The following is a 16,763-nucleotide window of genomic DNA, read 5'->3' as shown; positions in this document are numbered from 1 at the left end:
ACTTTTATCAAGCTTAATTTAGGAGTCACTAATGCATCTCCATAATTAATGCAAGTTTTGAATTTATACATACACATGGATCACCCACTGCTTAAACACAGCTGTTTCTGGGGTGAAACACAGCAACTGTTTTAAGAGTACCCAGCCACACTAAATAACAGGTTAGGATGGGACGTGAAGAAGAATCCTGTAGCCAATAGAAATTGGACGGAAAGTTTTGGGGAAAGAGTATAATTTCCAAAGGCGAAGTTTGGCCACAATTTTGGATTTATTGTTCTGTCTCTTATTAGAGGTGCTATGGGATATTTAATGACCATGAGCAGAAAGGCTGGTCAGGCTCTCAGTTATACGATTTCTCTTAATAGATTCATAGATATTTAGGTCAGAAGGGACCATTCTGATCATCTAGTCTGACCTCCTGCACAACGCAGGCCACAGAATTTCACCCACCACTCCTACAAAAAAACCTCACACCTATATCTGTGCTACTGAAGTCGTCAAATCGTAGTTTAAAGACTTCAAGGAGCAGAGAATCCTCCAACAAGTGACCGGTGCCCCATGCTACAGAGGAAGGTGAAAAACCTCCAGGGCCTCTTCCAATCTGCCCTGGAGGAAAATTCCTTCCCGATCCCAAATATGGCGTAACTCCAGCAGCATGGTAACTCTAGAACAGGGGTGGGCAAACTTTTTGGCCTGAGGGCCACAACGGGGTATGGAAATTGTATGGCAGGTCATGAATGCTCACGAAATTGGGGGTAGGGGTGCGGAAGGGGGTGAGGACTCCGGCTGGGGTATGGGGGAGGGGTGTGAGGGCTCGGGCTGGGGGTGCAGGCTCTGAGGTGGGGCCGGGGATGAGCGGTTTGGGGTACAAGAGGGGGCTCTGCACTAGGATCTAGGGGTTGGGAGGGCGAGAGGGAGATCAGGGCTGTGGCAGGGATTGGGTCGCGGGGGGAGGCTCAGGGGTGCAGGCTCCAGGCGGTGCTTACCGCAAGCAGTTCCCAGAAGCATGTCCTCCCTCCAGCTTTGAGGCATAGCCAGGTGGCTCTGCGCACCGCCTCGTCCACAGGCGCCGCCCCCGCAGCTCCCATTGGCGGCTGTTCCCAGCCAATGGGAGCTGCAGGGGCAACGCCTGTGGACGGGGCAGAGTGCAGAGCCACCTGGCCGCGCCTCTGTGTACTATGTAGGAGCCGGAGGGGAGTCATGCCGGCTGCTTCCTGGGAGCCGTGTGGAGTGGGGCAAGCCCCCAACCCTGCTCCCTGGCTGGAGCGCTGGAGCAGGGCAAACCCCGACCCCACTCCCCAGCAGGAGATGAGGGACAGATTAAATGGTCTGATGGGCCGGATGTGGCCTGTGGGCCAGAGTTTTCCTGCCCCTGCTCTAGAATCAATCTGTACTATTAAGTCACCGCTGACTTGTAGGGAAGAGTGCACTCACTCTACTTTGGCAGCACACTGGGTTTTCCTTAGATGTCTCCTATCCAAAGAGTGAACCAGCTGGATACTGCAGACCATGTAACATCTGACATCACAGGGTAAACCAGAACACCACCACCACTCATGGTTCTTTCAACTTTCACTACCCAGTCAGGCCTTTGTACTGTCTGGCAAATGTTCCCTCTACTACCTCTCTTATTCTCTCTCTCTCTCTCTCTCTCTCTCGACTACAGACAAACCTGCTACCACAGAATGAACAGGATGAACCCAAATCAATGTGTTTTTGTAGGCCTTACTAAATTATCTAGCCAGCTAGAATTCACTGTACACATCCATTTTACGGTCAGCCAAATACCTATACTCACACTATTTACATTTATGCCTATAGGTGACGTGAAGATGTACAATCATAATATCAGACAGGACTGAAAACAGGATAGAGTCTTTCACTGCTCGGGCACTAGTTCCAACATAACCCCAGCTCAGGAAGAGTCAGAGAGATGGGGACTAGAGCCTTTCACTTCGAGAGCACTCATCCAAATCTGTACTTAAGCAAACAGTGGTTTGCGTGGTTCAGACAGAGAGAAAATGACTAAGAAAAATCCGATAATCAGTTGGCATTGAAGAACCACAAATTCACCCAAGACAAATCAGCAGCTTGTTCAGTGAGCAGTAATAAACATCCTGGGTGCGGTGACTGACCAGCATGTTCGACCTGAGGCTGAAAATGGAAGCTGGCCTCCCCCATCTCAGGTTCCCTGTACTGTACATGCCACTGACTAGCTGGCAGAAGACATTATTATTTTGCCTGTCCTGCTAATTTGCAAAGTTCTTCCACTCAGTCAGTCATGCCCCTCCCTGCACCACTGCTAACTTCACACGGCAGGGCTGAAAAACTTATTAGAGGTGGTGTATGTAGCTTTAAGAACTGTGCAAATGTGCGGTTACTGCCCCTTTACAGTCCGGAATACTCTTTGAGGCAGGGCTCAAAAGACTTGTCAGTTTAGAATCAGGTGCAGCTGGAGTGAAGTCCTCCTTTTCTTTTTGCGAATACAGACTAACACGGCTGCTACTAACACTCTGAAACCTATGAATGAAATGAGGCTGGCTGTAGCTTTTAAAGGACCCCAAAACTGTACTAATTACATACTTTAGTTTTCATTTTGATCCCCCGAAAATCAGTGGCCAAAATACTCAATCCTAGGAGCCTAAAGTTAGGCTGCTAAATCTATATTTTAGGCACCTAAATGGAAGTGACCTGATTTTTACAGGTACTGAGCACTGCAGCTCATACTGAAATCAATGGGAGCTAAGGTTGCACAGCACCTCTGAAAATCAGGCCACTTCTACTTAGGTGCCTAAAATATAGATATAGAAGCATAACTTTAGGCTCCTTGGTTTGAAAAGTTTTGGCTCAGGCAGTAAAAAGGTATAGTCGGCTTTTGGGAGAAAATCACTGTTGACAATGCCAGGGTCACCTTATCTTTGAAAAAGCAAGATGATCAGAGTGACAGCGGTGAAGGAGGAAGTCTAGACAAAGAAAGGAAGAAAAAGAAAAGATAAAACTGGCCATGTATGGAAATACGGATAGTTTCTACTCCGATGAAAGAAACGAGGATTTTGAAGTTTATGTGCAAAGGTTGTGCAATACTTTTTATACCAACAACACTGAAGGGAATAACGTGGGGGGGGGGAGTCAATTTTTTAAAGTTTGTCTGTGAGAGAGAAACATTTGCCGTTTCGAGAGATTTTTGTTTTCCCTCAAGAACCAGGAGGAGATACGAATGAGGGAGACTAGAATGAAGTGCTTAAAAACGTTATCTATCCCAAACAAACTTCCTCACTAAGAGAGACACATTTCACTTAAGAAACCAGATAGGAAAAAGCATATCTGATTTCCTGGCTAGTCTCAAATCACCATCTATAACCTGCCATATTGGTAACTATCTGTGAAACTTGGGAAATTGCTTTGTTTCTGGAACTAGAAATCCAAAATGAAGAGAGAGGCTGCTGGGTATTGTTCACAAATGAAACTTAACTTGGAAGGAGTGGTGGTCACGCTACTGGTATCTGAGTCAGCCAAAAGAAAGCACTGCAGTTTGAGAGTGCACTTCTGTCTACATGCCACATGGAAAAAGGAAAGCCCAGCCCACAGGGCAAGGAGTTGTCAGGAATCACTGTACCCAGGAGTCGGTGGTTCCATTATTTAGGACTAACCCAGCAAGCAGAGTAATATTTTTTCCAACAAGCTGAAATGCTGGAGATGTGGTTACAGAGGACATGTAGCTTGTGCTGGCCATAAACTATAGCGGAGAAAGGAATTCAACAAAAGGAAGTTATTGTCACCTACAAGCATGAAGTACACCAACTAGCAAATACAGAGGAGCCTGTTACAAACTCTGAGCCTGTCCATAACAAGATGGCTACTTGGAGCTGTTTGTAGTGCAAGATTGAAGGGATTCAAATGTTTTATTCTGTGTTCATGTAGATGGATAAAAGTAATGCAGTAGTTTTGATTTTTTGAATGGGAAATTTGCTAATGTTACACTAAGAGAAACTAACACAGCACTTTAAAGCTATAATCAAGGGACAATCAAAGTTTTAGGATGTCTGCAAATAAATGTAAACTACTGGGGTACTTGTTTGCTGTTACTATTGTTGTTATATTAGGGTACAGACCTTCTCTAATTGGCACAAACTGGCTCAAGAACATAAAGTATACCACAAGTTAGGTCTCGTGGCGAAAGAAAAAGAAAAATCTATTTTTGGTACAGTCACGGGTTTAGTGAAAGGCATAACAGAATGTATTTTTAAAAGGCCAAACCAACATTTCTTAAGGCTCATCTGGTGCCTTATATTTTGTGAGAACCCGCAGAAAGGCAATTAGAAGAATTGCAGGAGCAGGGAATAATTTCATCTGCTGAATTTAGTGAATGGGCTGCACTGCCTGTGTGTGTTCCTGAAACTGATGAAGTGTGAGGATTTGTGGGGACTATAAAGTCATCATAAGCCCCAGGTTGCAAGCAGATCAGAATCCAATTCCAAAACCACAGGATTTATGTGCTAAACTGTCAAGAAGGGTAAAGTTTACAAAGCTTGACTTGCCTCAAACATATCAAGAGGTCATGTTAGAGCCAGATTCTAAAATATCCTTACTATGGAGACATATAAAAGACTGTATAGGCACAAAAGGCTACCATTCAGTGTACACAGTGACCTGCCAGATTTAAAAAAAAAAGAAGAAGAATAGATCAAGTTCACCAAGGTTTTTAATTTTCTTGTCAGCTATTTAGACATATGGTAGAAATGTAGAGGAACACTTGAGAAACGCTGAAGGGATTCTGAAAACTTTGCAAAAAATGTGCTCTTAAAGTTAAGAAAAATAACCAAGTTGCTTATTTACGGCCCAGCACAGGTGCAGGGGAAGACAACACAACCCTTACAAGAAACAACAAATGCTACTGAGAACATGGCTCTACCTAAAAATGCTTAACAGCTGAGGTCATTTTTAACTTTGTTAAAACTACTATAAAAGATTTATCCCAAATATATATACAATAAGCCTAATGTTTTCACTGTTACAGAAAAAAATGTAAAATGGTTTGGAGCAAAAGACAAAATAAGGCTTTTGGAGATGCACATTGAGGAATTCTACCGTGCTGGTACATTTTAATCCAGAGCTTTCCTCACTATTACTAAGTGATTCTTCACCAGTAGAGGTAGAAGCTGTAATTTCACACAATTGCAAAGATGAGCAAGAGAAATCTACCACATTTGCTTCAAGAACATTAACAGAACAATTACTTTTATACTGAGGAAGAGGCATTTGGTATTATTTTTGGAGTAACTCAATTTTATGAGTACTTATTTGGAATGAAATTTACTTTGGAAACCAATTACAAACCTCTGATAGGAAAAGTAATTCCAAAAGAAGGTATTCCGGGCTTAGAAGCATCCAGGATGCAGAGATGTGTTTTAATCTTAGTTGCATATCAGTATAATATCAAGTGCAAATCTTCAGTACAGCACATGCTAACACTGATACACTATCCATATTGCCTCTGAAATTAGAGACAGAATCAGAAGTGGATCACTGTTCAGAATCATCCACACAGAAGATCTCCCCATTAGTGCAAAAAAAAGATAGCCACAGAAATGAAAAGACCTATTGGGTTAAAATAACGTAATATACTCTTTCTGCAGGACAGGTCATATAGGAGAAATTTAGTTCTAATTCTTGTAACAAACATAGATTTGTCAGTGAAAAATGACTGATCACTAAGGGGTACAACAACAGTAATACAAGGCTTACACAGTAGGAGCCTGGCTGCGTTACGTGAACTTCTCCCCGGCATAGTGAAAATGAAAATCTGACTAGAAGTTGATTTTGGTGGCCAGGCTTTGAACAAAACACTGAAAGCGATTAGTCAGTGTGAACTCTGAAGTAGTCACCAACACAAGTCACAAACCGTTCCACACCGTCCACAGAAGTTGGTTACTCCGGCTACATGAGAGCGTTTATAGTGGTGCCGCTGTGTCGCTGCAGCTGCTCCACTGTAAGTGCTCTAGGGCAGCCGCTCCAAGCTGACAGGAGAGAGCTGTCCCGGCAACTTAATTCCTCCCACATGAATGGCAGCACCTATGTCAGGGGCAAAAGCTCTCCCCCTGACAGCACTATCCACACTGGTGCTTAGGTTGGTGTAACTTATGTCACTCAGGGGGATGGCCTGAGCGACAAATTAGACCGACCTAAGTGGTAGCGTAGACATAGCCTAAGACTTGGCAAAGCTTCCATGTTCATTTTGCACATAATAAGCAAATGGACTTCTAGGTGGACAGAAGGACATATGACAAACACTTCTACTGCTAAGATTACTTAGACATTGTGGCATGTGTTCACTGCATGTGGTTGCCCAAGGAGTTTGGAAGCAGATGCGCTGGAGCTGAAGTTGGAGACTGAATGTAGGAATGAAGGGATGCTAGATGTAGCTTGTAAATAAGGACTCTCTGTCTTTTTATTTTTGTTTTTATTATGATCCAGGTAAAATCACTCTAATTAATTAAAAGAAGCATATTTGACAAATTGGATTTTGGGAGGCATAACACCCAACACCCATTAGCCAGACTTCCTAGCCAAAAGTGTATATAAAACCTACGAGGAGGATGGCCAACAGCAAGGCCAAGAAGCAATGTTCTAGTGGAAAGCCTACACCTCTTAACAACACTCTATGGCTGGGAAGCTAGAATCTCTAATGGGAATTCTGCATCCTGCAGTTTTGGACTCCTAAGGGGATACATTTTTCATACCATCTTCTGAATAGTAGCTGTCTGATAAGATCTTAAATCCCCCTTCCAGTCCCCTCTAGATGCTGGAAGGAGCCTTTTCTCTCTTCCCCACCCCACAGAGCCTCCTGAACACTGTGACAGGGTCCCTCATCTTCCTGGTTGCTTTGGGGGGTGGGGTGGCAGGGTGTCTCTACTTCTCCAGTCTCTTCTTTTTTATCCTCCTCCTCTATAAGGGAAACAGGGAGGGAGGATGAGGGTAATAAACTGATAATCTGAACTTTATGAATAATTTTTAAATATATAAATACATAAATATATGATCCTCACTGGGCCCTGCGTGGCCATTACAGGTTGGCAGTTTCCTGTAGGTATCATTGTAGAAATGAGCTGAGGAGGGATTTGAAGGAGGATAAGGTAACGGCTTTGTGGACTGGCTAGACTAGGGAAGGCATTCCACAAGTATGGTGTGGAAGTAAGTATATGGAATGTTTCTGGAAGAAGAGAACAAACAGGTGGTGATATTGGTCACGTAGTATGTAACCTATCATTTAAATCAGCTTCTATACCAGATGACTGGAGGATAGCTAATGTGACGCCAATTTTTAAAAAAAAGCTCCATAGGCGATCCTGGCAATGACAGGCTGGTAAGCCTAATTTCAGTACCTGGCAAATTGGTTGAAACTATAGTAAAGAACAGAATTATCAGACATGTAGATGAACAGGTTTTGTTGGGGAAACATCAACATGTTTTTTGTAAAGGGAAATCATGCCTCTACTAGAATTCTTTGAGGGGGGTCAACAAGCATGTGGACAAGGGGGATCCAGTGGATATAGTGTACTTAGATTTTCAGAAAGCCTTTCACAAGGTCACTCACCAAAGGCTCTTAAGCAAAGTAAGCCATCCTGGGATAAGAGGGAAGGTCCTCTCATGGATCAAGAACTGGTTAAAAGATATGAAACAAAGAGCAGGAATAAATGGTCAGTTTTCAGAATGGAGAGAGGTAAATAGTGGTGTTCCTCCAGGGGTCTGTACTGGGACCAATACTGTTCAACATATTCATAAATGATCTAGAAAAAGTGGTAAACAGTGAAGTGGCAAAATTTGCAGATGATATAAAGCTATTCAATATAGTTAAGTCCAAAGCATACTGCGAAGAGTTACAAAGGGATCGCACAAAACTGCGTGACTGGGCAACAAAATGGCAGATGAAATTCAATGTTGATAAATGCAAAGTAATGCACATTGGAAAACATAATCCCAATTATACATATAAAATGATACGGTCTAAATTAGCTGTTACCACTCAAGAAAGAGATCTCGGTGTCATTATGGATAGTTCTCTGAAAACATCCACTCAATGTGCAGCGGCAGTCAAAAAAGGTAACAGAATGTAGGGAATCTTTAGGAAAGGGACAGATAATAAGACAGAAAATATCATATTGCTTCTATATAAATCCATGGTACACCCACAGCTTGAATACTGCATGTAGTTCTGGTTGCCCTATCTCAAAAAAGATATACTGGATTTGGAAAAGGTACAGAAAAGGGCAGCAAAAATGATTAGGGATATGGAACATCGTCCATATGAGGAGAGATTAATAAAACTGTGACATTTCAGCTTGGAAAAGAGATGATTAAGGGGGGGATATGATAGAGGTCTATAAAATCATAACTGGTGTGGAGAAAGTAAATAAGGAAGTGTCATTTACTCCTTCTCATAACACAAGAACTAGGAGCCACCAAATGAAATTAATAGGTAGCAGGTTTAAAACAAACAAAAGGAAGTATTTCTTCACATAATGCACAGTCAATCTGTGGAAGTCCTTGCTAAAGAATGTTGTGAAGGCCAAGCCTATAACAGGGTTCAAAACAGAACTAGATAAGTTCGTGGAGGATAGGTCTGTCAATGGCTATTAGCTAAGATGGGCAGGGATGCAAAACCATGCTCTGAAGTGTCTCTAGCCTCTGTTTGCCAGAAGCTGGGAATGGGCAACAGGAGACGGATCACTCGATGATTGCCTGTTCTCTTCTTTCCCTCTGAAGTACCTGGCATTGGCCACTGTCAGAAGACAGGGCTAGATGAACCACTGATCTGACCCAATACGGCTGTTCTTATGTTGGCATCGACGCAATAGAAGACAAGAGCAGATAAGAAGGGAGACACAGAATTGCAAAGGGCACTAAGTGAGGACAAGCTTGAACGTGATGCGGTGGACAATGGGGAGCCAACAGATGGATATGAAGAGGAGGATGATATGGCAAGAGCAACAAGTCAGGAAGATGATTTTAACAGCTGTGTTCTGCAGGGCCTGATGTTGTTTCAAGGAGGCCAGTGAGGAAGTGGCTGCAACAGTCAAGATGGGAGATGAAGAGGGCCTGGACAGGAATTTTAGTTGTATGGATAGAGAGAAATGGATGATCTTAGGTTAAGGAGGAAGAAACAGCAGGATATGGACACAACCTACATTTGTGGGGCAAGAATGGGAGTGGTCAGAAAGGATACATAGATTGTGAGTCTGGGTGACAGAAGTGTGGCGGTGTTGTAAAAAAGGGACGGGGGAGGGGGGGAAGAGACAATGGGGATGGTTTCAGAAGGAAGTTCAAAGTTCCGTTTTGGCCATGTTGAGTTGGTACTGAGTCATCCAAGGGAAGATGTCCAAGAGACAAGTTAAGATGTACGACTGGATGGAGGAAGACTGGTGAGGAGTGGAGAGGTAGATTTGCAAGTCACCGACATAAAGATGGTAGTGAAGCCAACTGAATAGATGAGATCACTAAAAGAGTGTGTACAGAAGAGAGGAGGAGTGAGCCAAGGATGGAGCCCAGTGGTATCCTTATAGAAAAGGGAAGAGGTCAGCCTAGTGAAAAAGACACTGAACGAATGACCAGAGCAATTAGGAGGGGAACCAGGAGAGGACAGACACACAAAAGTCAAGAGAGGACAAGAGGAGGATGGAATACAGACCCTTAAGACTTGGCCAAGAAAAGGTGACTGGAAATGTTAAGGAGATAGGTTTCAGGAGACCCAGAATATCTTTGCTTAAATCAATTTAAAACATATTTAAACTACTTAAAACTAGTTTAGTTTTAGTTTACTTTAGTTTAAAACAACTTAAACAACTTAAAACTACACTGACAAGCTATGGGGCCTTTCAGCTTACAGATGACCTGCAAAGGAAAAAAACTGAGTCCATGCCCTCTATTTGCTCCTTCATGATGCATAAGGAAGGTCTGAAAGGCTTTTTGTTTAATTTCACAAGGTTTTTTCTCATATTCATTACCTTAGATAGATCTGGAATAATAATATCCCCCAGCTCTTAGAAAGCACGTTTCATCCTTACATTTCAAAGTGTTTCAAAGTGTTTTATAAAGGATCAATTCATTTCATTCCTCACATTTTACTGGTGGGGAAACTGAGACACAGAAAGGGGAAGTGATTTGCCCAAGGTCCCCACAGTGGCACAGCTTAGGAGAGAATCCAGATCTCCTGAGTCCCAGTCCAGTGCTCTGTACACTAGGCTTATCTTTTCTAAGGAGTGTTTTGGAGGTCAAGAGACCTAGAAGAGATTTTTAGGCAGATTATTTCATCTCTGTTTGGTTTTTAATGCTAGATCACCAGCTACAGCCAAGCCACAGGTGGAGGGGCAGTTAAACAGGAAGGGTGGGAGACTGGATGAGTCAGAGAGATTATGGAGCCTTTCCCCTCTAAAGCACTACTATCCCACGCTGGTAGGACTGGATAATTCAGCAGAATCAGAATGATTATTCATTATACATCTGCATTAATGGACGTGGTATTTGATATAACCCAAAATAAAACAAAGTCCCTGCCCCCATAAGCATATGATCTAACAAAGGCAAAGCCAAGACAGGGTCACAACACCAGTGTGGAAGACCACTGATGAGGGGCCCAGTGCAGTGCAGCTAGGAAAGATTCCTGGAAGAAATGGGTTTTAAGGAGGAGATGGAGGATGCTTGGCATATGAGGACAGGGAGAGTGTCCTAGGCATACAGAGCAGCAGGATAGAAGGCCCAAAGAAGAGTGGAAAAAAGAGATGCAGAGCTCAGTAAAGAGAGAACGGGGAGGAGTGCAGGAGAGTAGGAGGAAATCAGAGCAGAGATGTAGGTGGGGTGAAAATGTGCAGGGCCTTAAAGGTGCAGAAGCAGTACTTAAATTTGATGCAATAACAGATAGGAAGCCACTGAAGGGATTTGAGGAGAGTGCTGACATGGAGTGAGAATCAGCAGAGGAAAACAGATAACTAGCAGCAGCAATAGGATACTGAGTCTTTCACCTTTAGGGCACCAATCCCAATCAGGCTCCATGTTGTGATGGGGCAATGGAAAATAAGCCTTTCACATTTCAATAAAGCCCCAAGAATTCCTTAAGAAGATGGTCCTGAACTCTGCTACAAGGTCTCTGGATTGAGCCCTTCTGGATATTCTGCACCAGCTTCATTTACATTTTAAAACCTCCATTTTAAAATGAGTTAAGTATGAAAATGAATAGTGTTTTCAGTACAGTCTCCCCTGTGTTATTCATTTGTACATTAAATGCAATTTATTTTAAACTGTCTCCACATTTTCACTTTTTTAATATGCCACAGATTTTTGTACTTACAGTGCATAACTGTATCATAGACATTTTCATAGTGCAAGCTGAAGATTTTGAGAGCCGGACAGGGAACAGTTGGGGCTATTGGTACCTAGGGAGGTGTGGGAGGCAGTTTGGGAATGGGACGAGCACATTAGCTGGATGTTTCTCTTAAATAATCAGCAGTGAAATAGTTAGTGATTATTGACATTTAAATGGTTATCTTTAGATTTCTGGGTTAACATCCAATAGAGACGAATGGGCAGTTCACACTTCTTAGAGCCTGAATCAGTAGCTTTTGCAGATTCAAACACTTGATTCATGTTTTCAAGGTTATCTTCAAAACCATCAGGCCTAGAAATATAATTTATTTTAAAATGAAAGCTGAGATTCTGAAGCACTATTCTGCAGCTGTAGAACTCACAGGGCTCTGCCAGTAAGGTAATGAATACAATCTGGCCCTAGGTTAGGGGGATTTGATGATTGCTGGGGAGAATTGGGGAAATGAATTACTTGTCTTAGTCCAGTTCTTCATGGACAGATGCCCACATCACAAACGGCATTAATAGATCTCCCCGCTGACATTCTCAGCGGAGGCCAAAGGCCTGAACAGGTCACGGAGACTGAACTCCCCAATACAGGTACACAAGGCCAGGGCTGAGGTCCGTTGGTGGGGGTGGTGTACCGAAGATGCCTGCATTGCTGTGGCCCCTGGGGTTAAAAAGAGAACCAAGCTGTTGCCTCTAGCATTCAAGGTCAGTAACATTTCTTAAAGCAAAAAAATGGAGTTTACAAGTGTCCAACCTCCCTCAATTCAATAATTTCCACAAGAATTAGGGGTCGCAACCAGATTCCAAATGGGGTATTAACATTCAGCTTCCTTAAACTGCCCCTGCTATTTCAGTTCAATATGGTATTGCCTGACCCCTTATCCTGATCCCAGGTACTGTCCATAAAACCATGGATTTTAACACAAAATCCAAGGAACTAACAAGACATGTGATGAGACGAATGTTATATGCTATCATTCATTTAGGTAACCTTTGTCCTGCCATACCCCTTTAATCTCCCCCATTTAATGTGAAATCTTATTTAGGGCCTGACCTCGAAAAGTACTGTGTACCCTCAACTCTCATTGACTTCCTTGGAAATTGAGGACACTCAGCACCTCAAAGGATTATACTGCTTATACTGTAAAGACGAGACTTTCAAGCCCGAGTGCCTGAAGTTAGGCTTCTAAGTCTATATTCAGGCAATTAAATAAGTAGGCCTCATTTTCAAACTGCTGAGCACCTAGCAGCTCTCACTGATGTCAACTATGGGCTGATGGACACTTACGACAATCAGGTCACTTATTTAGATGGATTTAGAAGCCTAACTGGCACCCAGGTTTGAAAGTCTTGGTTAAATTCCGAAGGACATAGACCTGTTACTTGTCTGTAGAACACCTTGCATATTTATGGAGATATATAATATTCTTCCCTTTCCCTCCCACCTTACACCTTTATGTAACATCCTTGGGGCTGCATCATTCCACCCCAGAGGCAGCAGCATTTCAGCTTTGGGTTAACAATCATAGAACTGTAGAATCATAGGACTGGGAGGGACCTCGAGAGGTTATGTAGTCCAGTGTCCTTCACTCATAGGCCGGACTAAGTATTAAGACCATCCCTGGCCCAATTCACGTAAATAAGTAGCAACAACAACAAAACCCAGCAAGCCATACACCCCTCAAATTACTCCCTCCCCCTGGATTTACCAGCATGTCCTGGCTTCTGCATATCTGTCTTTCAGACTGCAAGCTTTTCAGGGCAGAGATTGTCTTAATTTGTGTGTCTAGAACAGCACTGAGTACTCTGTCAGCAATTAATGAATAAATCACAAACAATTACGCACAGGCCCCACACAGAATTCCGCCTTGCAAAATTATCATATTTACCAGTTCAGCCACAAAATCTAAAAACTCATCCTTTATCACGATGACAGACAAGAATTAAAATACAAATCTTTTATACGCCCTTCAAAATATTACTTGCTGTGAACAAGAAGAATTTTCCAAGGCTGGCATACACATTCAGTAAAGTACTGTGGCATCCGACTGAACCAAAGGCACTAGAAAAATGTCAAGTCATTATTGTAAGCGCTGGGGCAGAAGAAGGTAAATTAACCCCAAGAGCAGGAAGAGTCAGTAAATCCCTTTGAGTGTACGAAGGCCAAAATGCCTCACTTATTGCCTTCCTTGCACGAGACAACGTATTCTACTCAAAGCAGATGGACTGCAAAACTAGAGAGCAAAAAGTGGGAGGGCATCTTATAGTGCCCCCAGAATACAAACATTATGGTTTCAGTCCCCCTTTGTAAAATCCACTGCGCCACGCTAAGAATCACAGAGAGGTCAAAATGCAATGGCAAAGGTGGGGAGTCATCTGGGGGTGACCTCACACTCCTTTCTGTGAGCTTACTGTCCAGTTACACCAAGGAATCCCTCTCGATCCTCATTCTTGGATTTCCCTGTTAATATGTATTTTCCTCCTGGAGTCTGAGTTGGTATCTGTCAGAGCAAGGGATCCTTTGGCCTTGGATTTCCTTGCAACTGTCTCAGGAGAATAAACTTGTGCCAGTATCTTGAACAGGGAAAGGGATACCTCAGGCTGGAATTTATATGGGATTGTCTTTGGGGTGCTGGATCTGCTAAAGGAATCTGCATTAGTCTCTTTTGAGGTGATGTCTCTTTTGGACTTGATTTCCCAGTGAATGACCCAGGGCAACTGTGTTTTCTTGGGAAGGAGAGGGAGCACTGTGCTAGTGTCAGAGGGCTCCCTTGGGGTGGGATTTAACGACCCCATTTTCACAAGACAGCAGGGCCTGTACCCCACGACACAAGCATCAGGATTCACATTCCCAGATCCTAAATAGAGCAGGAGTCACATGTGAAGGATAGTAGCAATGGAATGGATCCTCTTAGTTTTGAAAGTGGGTTCCACCAATACTACCCCTGAAATTTTCATCCCCAGGCCCCGGGGTACAATGGGATTCACACCAAAGGGCACCAATGCCAGGACTCATCCCACAGCGCCCCTGCGTACAGTGGGATCTACATCCGAGAGTGCCAATACTGATATTCAAACAACTCCCAGTCCCAAGCACAGTGGGTTTCTGCAACCCCTAGGATACTAGCAGCAAGATTCACACACATAGCCTCATGAGCATTGCATGATACACACCCCTAGGGAACCAATGCTAGGATTCACCCTCCCTCTCCCCAGTCTTTTAAATCAACACGATCCTCCGTATTGCCCACTGGATGACAGAAATGTATTCCATATCAGTGATGATGAAGGCTGAGTCCACAATAAAGTCAATACACTAATGACTGATGGGGAATGCCAGAGGGACTTGGATACAATTCCCTGAGGCAAGGGTCTCCAAAAAGCAATGCACTGGAAAGAAAATCAGGCCGGTTCTTTATAATGAATAAAAGGAGACAATTAATTCCAGAAATAAAGATGGAGAAAGGCACACTGAGAAAGAAGGGTGGGGAGAATTCAGAAATGGGAAGACAGAGAGAAGATGGAGAGAGCTATAGACAGAAGAGAAAAGACATGGGAAGCGAGAAGGATAGAGAGGAATAGACAGAAGGAGAACTGAGGGGAAAAGAGAGGTGATGTAATGTGGTCACTCACTCTGTCTGGAAGATTTTCTGTAGGGAGGGGGGAGTTATCTCCGGCACTGGTTTTTGGGGTGCTGCCCTTCACACTCCTCCCCTGGACTCCATCCTCAGAGCATTGCTGCCAGCTATTCCAAGATCTTCTTCAGATTTTGAGAGGGAGGGGGTTGTGGATGAAATCAGGACCCTGAGAGGTAGAATGATCTGCTTGGGGTTGTCTGCCCCCTAAATTGCTGGTGGTATCCTAGGATACGGATCTTCTCCTTTCTCTCTTCTTTAATAGCTACCTATTTAAGGGGTGTCACTCCTGGAAGATACTGTTTTCTTCTCCCCACTGGCTCTCTGGTTATATGGGAGATCAATTCCCCCTTCCCTCCCTAACTGGGGGTCCCTTTTCTCCTCCCTGTAGGTTCACGTCCCCTTTTGGGGCAGGCAAATCTCCCCCTTCTCTGAGGGAGTTCCTCTTGCTAACTCTGTGGATATTTCAGGGAAGTCTCTTTTCTCTTTCCTGGTGGCTGGCTGGTAGGTGTTTCTCCCCCCCTTTACGTGGGATATTTAGGACAGTCTCTTTATGGAAGTCCGGGGATATTTCCTCTTCCAGGGGGGAGTGCCCCTTGCCAGCTTGGTATCTAGAACTCTGTTACCTACAGTGGGCACTGCCAGTCGGTGAGGGGTGTCTCTCCCTGGGGCCTTGCTTTCTTGTTGGGTACTGAGTGGGTGTTAATTAATTACTGGGTAACTATTTGGGGTTTTGCTTCTTTCTGGCTAAGTATTTGAGGGCCGGCTCTGTCCCCGATGGACCTAAGGGGTCTCTCTCCTGGAGGTTCCCCACTGACCGTCTGGCTGGGCTTGGGAGAAATGGGGGAGGGGGCGTCTCCTTGTCTATTTTAGATCTGGAGGGATGGGGGAGGGTGTCTCTGCGCCCTCTGACGAGGTCCTGGGGAGCCGAGGGTGGCTCCACCCCGGATGGGTAGGGGGCTGCAGGGGGTCTCGGCCCGGTCAGTGGGCTGTGTCCGCCGCTTGGCAGATATTTGGGGCTGGGGATCGGGGTCTCTGCCCCGTGGCTGGGGATCAGGGAGCTGCCTATGAGGCCCTCTCCCCAGGCTGGGTTGTGGGGTCTCTCCCGCGGCGGCGGACGGGGCTGTCACCGCGGGCTGGCTAGGGGCGGTCCCTGGCTTCCTCCTCCCCAGGCCCCGGCTCCTCTCGCCCGGGCCCGGCTGCCACTGGAGGCCGCGGCGGCTCCTGGGCCTGAGCGGGGCCGGGCGGCCGCCTCCGCCACCTCCCGCCGGGCCTCGGGCCCGTCCCTGGGGGTCTCCCCGGGCTCCTTGCGGGGGGCCCCGTCCGGGCGGCGCTGAGTCTTCCCGGGCCCCGCCGCTCCCACGGCTGCTGCGGCTGCTGCTCCGGCTGCTCCGGGCTGCGGCTCCACTGCAGGCCCCGGCTCCTCCCCGGCCTCCGCTCCGCCTCCCCCGGCTCCCCCCCCGGCCGCGGCCGCCCCCGCCTCCGCGGGTTAAGGAGGCTCCTAGAGAGAGGGTTACCCAGCCTAGCCCGGGAATAACCACCCCCCAACACGCCGAGAGAATAACCCCCTTAACCCCCCCCCCGGAATAGCCCCCTCACCCGCATGGGGAATAACCCCCTTAACCCTCCCCCCAAGGAGTAATTTCCTAAACCCACCTGGAAAATAACTCCCGCAATCTGTTTGGGGTATAACGCCCCGATCCGTAATCCCAACCCACGTAATATTCTCCCTACACGATCATCTTCTCAATCACACTAACACAC

General features: G+C 45.1%; 1 protein-coding gene across 4 annotated transcripts in view; it reads right to left on the bottom strand.

Moving 5' to 3' along the window:
* Nucleotides 1-16,430, bottom strand: part of FOXJ2 (forkhead box J2) — a 34,379-nt gene extending 17,949 nt beyond the window's left edge. For 2 of the 4 annotated variants that reach the window (XM_073313743.1, XM_073313751.1), the window contains exons 1-2: nucleotides 14,998-16,430; nucleotides 11,828-12,025 (exon numbers count right to left, since the gene is read on the bottom strand). In XM_073313743.1, coding sequence (XP_073169844.1) covers nucleotides 11,828-11,849 — 22 coding nt within the window. In that variant the 5' untranslated portion in view covers nucleotides 11,850-12,025; nucleotides 14,998-16,430. The remainder of the gene's footprint in view (nucleotides 1-11,827; nucleotides 12,026-14,997) is intronic. The other 2 variants (XM_073313761.1, XM_073313770.1) reach the window with 1 other exon arrangement.
* Between the last annotated feature and the right edge of the window lie 333 nt (nucleotides 16,431-16,763).

The sequence above is a fragment of the Lepidochelys kempii genome, chromosome 1 (assembly GCF_965140265.1).
Source record: "Lepidochelys kempii isolate rLepKem1 chromosome 1, rLepKem1.hap2, whole genome shotgun sequence".
Taxonomy (NCBI): domain Eukaryota; kingdom Metazoa; phylum Chordata; order Testudines; family Cheloniidae; genus Lepidochelys; species Lepidochelys kempii.
This window is presented reverse-complemented; position numbering and strand designations above follow the sequence as displayed.